Raw genomic sequence first — 7,681 nt, forward strand, 5'->3', positions numbered from 1 at the left:
TTCAAATCTCTCTTGTCTCGGAATGCTCGTCCACACTTTGTGCAGACATGTGGTTTTTCTCCAGTATGGGTTAAAACGTGTCTGTTCAAATGACTCTTGAGTCTGAACGTTTGTCCACAGTTTGTGCAGACATGTGGTTTTTCTCCAGTATGGGTTAAAATATGGCTGTTCAAATCTCTCTTGTCTCGGAACGCTCGTCCACACTTTGTGCAGACATGTGGTTTTTTTCCAGTATGGGTTAAAACGTGTCTGTTCAAATGACTCTTGCGTCTGAATGCTTGCGCACAGCTTGTGCAGGCATACGGCTTTTCTCCAGTATGGGTTTTAATGTGTCTGTCTAATTCAGACTTCTCTTTCGTGTATTTATATTCATGAGTTCCTTGATAACTATGGTTCTGTGTTGTGTCATGACTGAGGTCAGCAGTTTGGGATGTGTCTTCATTGGCAAATGTATCACAATGGTCAACACTGTTTCCAATTATGTCATGTTCCAGGCCTTGTTTGTCAGCGAATTTATCAAGGTTGTCTTCACTGGTGTTGATATTTGTTTTAGTTGCACAATGATCACGGGATGTGTTTTGATTGTTCCTGATGTAGAGAAGGTCTGTGTTTGTGGAAACACCGTTTCCTGCTATACAATGATCCTGGGAAATGCCTTGGTGGTCACCGAATTCATCAGTATATTCTGGATCTGTTTCAGCACTGTTTCTGGTCACACCATGCTCCAGGAAAAAATCAAAATTGTTGGTATTCTCATCAGCACCAGTTACTCCGTGTTCCTGGGATGTGTATTGATTGTGTAGAGGACTCCACAGGTTAAACAGTTGCTCACATTTTATACAGACGTGTGCATTTTGCCCTGAGTAAACTGACGTTAAGTAGGATTTCCATTTCAGTGTCTTCCCACAGGTTATACAAAATAATGATTTTCCCTTAGAATGATCAAATGCGTGCTGTTTTAATTTATGTATCGTTCTAAATGTTTCATGACAGTTATATTGCTTTTCTTTTGTGTAATTATGTTTGACAGGTTCGTGTTTGTGCCCAGCTGAATCGTGGTTCCGTGTGGCTGTGTCTTGACTGAATTCAGCAGCTTGGGAACTGTTTGTATTAGACTGATTGTCAACAACTACATTCACTTGGTCTGTATTTGTGTCGGAACTGTTTACAGTTCCACTGAGATCCTGTGGAATGTTTTGCAGATGGTCTGGATTTGATGTAACTCTGTTTCTGTAGTCATGGGAAAAGTCCTGGCCGGCTGACTTGTAAATCATCACATTAAGTCCAAGGTGGATTTTATTTGCGTCAACACTGTTTCCAGTGATAGTATATTCCATGGAGCTGTCGTAGCTGCCATCCATGACAGTAAGTTTGTCAGTATTTGTGTAAGCACTGTTATCACTGATTGCCTTTCGATTGCTTCCAGCTAAATAACAGCTCTCTCCAGTGGTAAAACAGCTATCTCCAGTTGCATCATTGTTGTGTACAGTTACAAACGCTGCAGTGTATCCAGTTTCAGCTCCAGTCGTATCATTATTGTTTTCCTTGGTTGTGCTGCTGTTGTGTTGAGCTGTTTCAAGGTTGTTCCGCCTGACATTATTGCCGCCTTCAGTTACACCGAAGGTCTCGGCAGTTATTTCATTTTCTTCCTTGTTAGAATGACAGTTCTTCTGAGCTTCGCAGTGGTTGTCTCTTGAAGCTTGAGTGTCGAATGGTCCGAGTGTCCTTGATCCTGTGCTGTTTAACTGTAAGAGGTTTCTAATGTTGAAACGCTGGCATGCACGACTCATCTGCAACAGCACGAAACACTGGTCAGAGAGCATGCAGTGTTGTGACATGTATTTCAGATCTGTTTTAACCACTTTTCGTTAAATATCAAGGCACTCTTCGTACGAGATGTATCAATTGAAGAATCACATGCTACATTTCCACCAACTATAAACAAAATGCAGAATAGTCTTTCAGATTGCAAATATGCTGATGCTGAGAACCTGAGAGAGAGAGGAATATATATATATATATATATATATATATATATATGTGTGTGTGTGTGTGTGTGTGTGTGTGTGTGTGTGTGTGTGTGTGTGTGTTGTATATGACAGAGAGAGAAACAGAGAGAGAGAGAACGCAAATTGTGAACATCTGACAAGGGCCACAATTTAAAAGGGAGGGACAGTCAGCGGCAGACATAAGGGTGGGTGTGTGGGTGTGGGAAGCTGGTCAGAGAGAGGGTGGATGGGATGTACAAACATAAGTCTACAAATAAAAATAAACCTCTCCTCACTAAATATTGATCATGTGTACGGATACTGGAGAGCAAATCTGCTAAGCTGAAGAAATTCAAAGTGAAAGATAAATGGCAAGAAAGAATTATGACACATTTTCAAACGATTCTGACATTGACTTTCTTACTCTAACGACTGTAAGTGCACCTTTCTGGCTCAAATCGCCAATGCATTGTCCTCTATGGACTGCGAGAAAAATGTATTGGAGAGTACTGCGATGTGTGGTGTGTGTCTGAAGAAGACAAGAAAGATAAAAGTGAAAGAGGTCTTGAAGAAGTGCTGCCCTGAAGTTAATGTACAATATACTGGACTGAACTCATATTGCATTCCTTTATGATAAAGTAGACTTTCAAGGAGTGTTGCAGGCGTGCCTCTGGGTTTATCATTCATTGGTGGAGCAATGAATCCACAGTGCCACTCCAAAAGAGCGGTACGTCAGTGTCGTACAAATGTAGTCCATTTTCAAAATTGGGTTTCAATGATGTGTAACCTGTCTGTCTTTCTCTGTCTTATATGTTACTATCCCATTCGTAAATACAGAGCAATATAATACTAAACAATATGTACAAATTGTGTAGTGTCAGTTTGGTGGACCTGCTAAAGACGGAAATGTTCTGAAAGGAAACACATGAATGGATTTAAGAAGTTGGATCACATTGATGCATCTGACACAGTGAGCCGATATGACTTTTAGCGTATCTTCTCTGTATTCTTCTCGTCTTTAAAGATGCAGTTATATCGTAACGTCCTATTTTTGCTATAAACCTTTCTATTCGGGTGAAATAGCCGAGTGGTTTAAGCGTTGGAGGGTCCCGGGTTTGAATCTCGATAACTGCTCCTGGTGGGTAAAGGGTGGAGATTTTCCGATCTCCCAGGTCAACAAATGTGCAAACCTGCTTGTGCCTGAACACCCCATTGTGTGTATATGCACACAGATGAGCACACATGCACGTTAAAGATCCTGTAATCCATGGGTTATGGAAACAAGAACATACCCAGCATGCACACCCCCGAAAACGGAGTATGGCTGCTTTACATGGCGGGGTAAATAGATAAAACGGTCATACACGTAAAATGTTACATCTCTGAGTGTGTGTGTGTGCGTCCCTGAAATACGATTAAATGACACAGGAAACGAATGATGAGCGCCCAGTGGCAGCAGTCAGTTGGCTCTTACCCAGGTAGGCAGCCTGTTGTGCAAATGACCCTGTGTTTATAAAGTGCTTAGAGCTTAGTCTCCGACCGAGGATAGGTGCTACTGAAAAAAATGTCCACATCATCATCATCATCATTATTTTCTTTTCTGTCAAGGGTTAGGTATATTAAATTGTAGGCTACTTTGCATCAATCCATCATGCCTTATAATTACATGACGACAGAGTGATCAGTAATCTACAAAAAGAAAAGTGCGTGTCGTAAGAATCTCACGTGGGAAGGGGGTAAGAAAAGAAGTTTTCCCACCATTTAACTCTTTCCATACGAACGGCGAAAGAGACGAAGTTGACAGCGTTTCACCCCAATTACCATCATCAAAATATTGCAAGCGGAAGGTTCTTATACTGAAGACGTGAATGTTGACAAAGAATACCACAATTCTGACGACGGAAACTAAAGGCTGGGTCATTGAGACACCCACTGGACATCCGAGGGGTCTGTGTAGAGGAGAAGAGAGGACTGGCCGTACTGAGTGAGTTAACCCCTTTTATGTGATAATTGTGTCCATGTTTGTATTATTTCCAATTTTAAACACATGTCTCTGATCAGGTTTTGAACGATTAGGCACGATCTCTGGTAATTATGTCCATGTTTGTATGATTTCCAGTTTTAAACACATGTCTCTGATCAGCACCAACTTTGTCAGCCTGTCTCAACTATGTACTCTGCACAATGGTAGTTATTACAGATATGGAATCGACCAGACATTGCAATTCTAGCAGAATGCGTTCAATAAAACACAAAACACATATAATGGAAATGCTTCCAAAATGTGTGTGTGTTAGTGTTAATGTGTGAGAGTGGTGGGCGAGAGAGAGAGAGAGAGAGAGAGAGAGAGAGAGAGAGAGAGAGAGAGAGAGAGAGAGAGACAGACAGACAGACAGACAGACAGACAGACTGACTGACAGAGACATTGAGAGCTCTGGATATGAAACGCTATGGCTTAGCTTCCGTGTTACTGACACGTAATGGGAGAGGGTTGGTTGAGGAATCATAACATGTTTCTTCTTCTTCTTCTTCTGCGTTCGTGGGCTGCAACTCCCACGTTCACTCGCATATACGCGAGTGGGCTTTTACGTGTATGACCGTTTTTACCCCGCCATGTAGGCAGCCATACTCCGCTTTCGGGGGTGTGCATGCTGGATATGTTCTTGTTTCCATAACCCACCGAACACCGACATGGATTACGGGATCTTTAACGTGCGTATTTGATCTTCTGGATGCGTATACACACGAAGGGGGTTCAGGCACTAGCAGGTCTGCACATATGTTGACCTGGGAGATCGTAAAAATCTCCACCCTTTACCCACCAGGCGCCGTCACCGTGATTCGAACCCGGGACCCTCAGATTGCAAGTCCAACGCTTTAACCATTCGGCTATTGCGCCCGTCACATGTTTCTAAACACGAGTGAATACAGTAGGGTCAAGGTTATGATAATAATAATGATAATAATAATAAGAAGAAGAAGAAGATTGATGGTGATGATGATTATGATGATAATAATAATAGTAATCTTGATAATGATAATGATATTTATTATTATCATTATTGTTGTTATTGTCATCATTACTACTATTGTTATCAGTATCATTATCATTATTTGAGACCATTGGAAACTAAAGAAAACAAACTGTGCTGACTTTATACTCGTATGCTAGGACCGAGATAGACTAAATCATTTAGGTATGATTAAGTTTTGACGGTGTCGCTGATGAAAAAAACAGGAATATCATACTGTCTCATCAAAATCTTACCTGATCCATCCTTGTCGTGTGACTCAACTCCAGAAACTGATTTCATTGCAGAGACAGAAAGGACTGTAGTCTGAAAACGGAAATCATGAGTACAGTTCATTGCTTTCAGCGTTGGCATGAAGTGGCCATGAATTACTGCTTGGATGGGTGGGAGAACGACCATGTGTGTGTGTGTGTGTGTGTGTGTGTGTGTGTGTGTGTGTGTGTGTGTTTCTGTGCACGTGTGTGTAAATATGTGCATGTTTATGAACAGGTATATTACTCTCTCATTTCACATTTATTTAGATTTATTCAGTCCTTCGAGAATGCGTGCTTGAGTGCGTACGTGCGTTCATGTGTGTGTGTGTGTGTGTGTGTGTGTGTGTCTGAGAGAGAGAGAGAGAGAGAGAGAGAGAGAAAGGGAGTGGGGGAATGAAAAGGATCCTATTAGACCATTTCACATGAAAATGTGGAAAGTTGGATCAAAATCTGTTGAAACTGTATAGATAATCTTCTGAAGATCCATAATTTCTCTTCGTTTTGAGTGCCACAGATATTATTTCATTAAATGACAAAACTTTTTAAAAGTTAATTTCCACATTGCTTTGACACGTCTAATTTAGATGGAAGAAACAGGTCTTCATCTTCTTCGCTCGTGGGCTGCAACTCCCACATTCACTCGTACATTCACGATTGGGCTTTTACGTGTATGACCGTTTTTACCTCACCATGCAGGCAGTCATACTCCGTTTTCGGGGGGGTATAAACAGGTTATTTAGAAGGGATACGAAAGGAAAGAAGAAAGAAAGACAGAAAGAATGAAGAAGTTTTTCGTTCATATCGCATGTTGACGAAATCAATATGGACACCAATGCAGAGAACTACTGTTATAATTATTCTTAGATATCAACATTGATCGAGAAACAACTCAAACCACCCCCTCCACACGTGAACCCACCTGTGCATGCCTACACGCACACACACACACACTCACACACACACACACACACACACACGCACGCACGCACGCACACGTTGTGTTAAAACAGGTTTGTCTCCATGTTACAGAGTCTGTGAGGTTTCTTTGATTTGTCTGCAAACGACCAACCACAAAAACTGCCCAGTGGTCTGTTCAACTGCTCAGTGAAGTATTACCCCAGGTTCCTCACTCACCTGTACTGTAATCAGAAATCAGAGTGTGAGGACGGACGTGATGAGATAGAACAATGTCCCTTCAGTAGTTCTGAGTGCCGTGGGTTGGTGGCTTCACAATACAAGTGTTTTGAATTAGTTACTGCTGAATCCAGTGCAAATCTTTATATACATGGTTTACTTTGCCAAAAACTTGGGGGAACGCTCGCTTCACTAAAAACTAAACAGGAGCACAAGGACATTCTTCGTATTTTAAAAACATTTCATGAATTTCGTACGGCTTTCGGATTCACGTCAGGTTGGTACAGACTGCCTTTTGAATACAGCAAGTTTCGTAAATGGTCAGACAACACGCTGATCTACTTCATTCATTTTAAGAATCCATGGGAATACATTCCAGATAGGACTGTGAAGACTGTGGTTCTTACATCGCTGGATAATTTAGGCAAACTCAGTAAAGTGGAAGATATTACTGCCGACAGTGCATTGTGTGAAATCAATATGCGGCCAATCGCAGTGACTACTTCACAGGTTGTAATATCTCATGGACACTCCCGTTATTCAAATTCCACAGAAACACTGCAGGTTTTACTGGTCTGTCCACAGAACCACACCACACACCTCTTTCTGGCCTGTGATCCCAACAGTCAGTGTAGGAAATCCAAACACTCACTGCTCTGCACGTTTCCCAGTGTGACTGGCCAGCAGCTGAATGTTGAGGGGAATTCTCTGTACAGCGATGAAGCCACGTTCACGTGTGATGGTGAAGACACGAGACTGCAGTACACCATGATGTGTGACTTCCGTCAGGACTGTGCTGATAACAGTGATGAAGCATTCTGTCAGCACCCTGTACGTCATGGTTTCCAATGCTCTGACGGCCAACACGTATTAAAAAACCAACGATGCAACCAATACTCTGACTGTGTAGACCATTCTGACGAGATGAATTGTTATGTTAGACTGGATGATCCATGCCCCCATTGTGCCCAGGTCAATGATGACGACCGAAATCAGCGTGTCTTCATCAACCTAGACGGCTCTGGGTATTTCAGTCAGCAGGTGATGAAAACTGGCGAGATTTGTCCTGACAGCCATTATCATTGCACAGTTGAGCTGTGGAAGTGTCTACCTGTCTACACCCGATGCAACGGTTATGCAGACTGTATCGATGGAGAGGATGAGCAAGGCTGTAAGACAGTGACATGTGATGGCCTCTACCAGTGTCGAGCTTCTTCAGTCTGCGTGCATGGAGCTAACCTCTGTGACGGCTGGGGTCAGTGCCCACAGCGGG

At 42.3% G+C, this 7,681-nt stretch overlaps 1 protein-coding gene across 1 annotated transcript in view; it reads right to left on the reverse strand.

Annotated features, from left to right (window-relative positions):
- LOC143276057 (uncharacterized) overlaps positions 1-7,248 on the reverse strand; it is a 7,696-nt gene extending 448 nt beyond the window's left edge. Inside the window, exons 1-2 of the mRNA XM_076580444.1 lie at positions 7,061-7,248; positions 1-411 (exon numbers count right to left, since the gene is read on the reverse strand). The exon at positions 1-411 is cut by the window's left edge and continues 448 nt beyond it. Coding sequence (XP_076436559.1) covers positions 1-411; positions 7,061-7,248 — 599 coding nt within the window. The remainder of the gene's footprint in view (positions 412-7,060) is intronic.
- Positions 7,249-7,681: the final 433 nt, after the last annotated feature.

This window comes from Babylonia areolata, chromosome 31 (genome assembly GCF_041734735.1).
Source record: "Babylonia areolata isolate BAREFJ2019XMU chromosome 31, ASM4173473v1, whole genome shotgun sequence".
In the NCBI taxonomy this organism is placed as follows: Eukaryota; Metazoa; Mollusca; class Gastropoda; order Neogastropoda; family Buccinidae; genus Babylonia; species Babylonia areolata.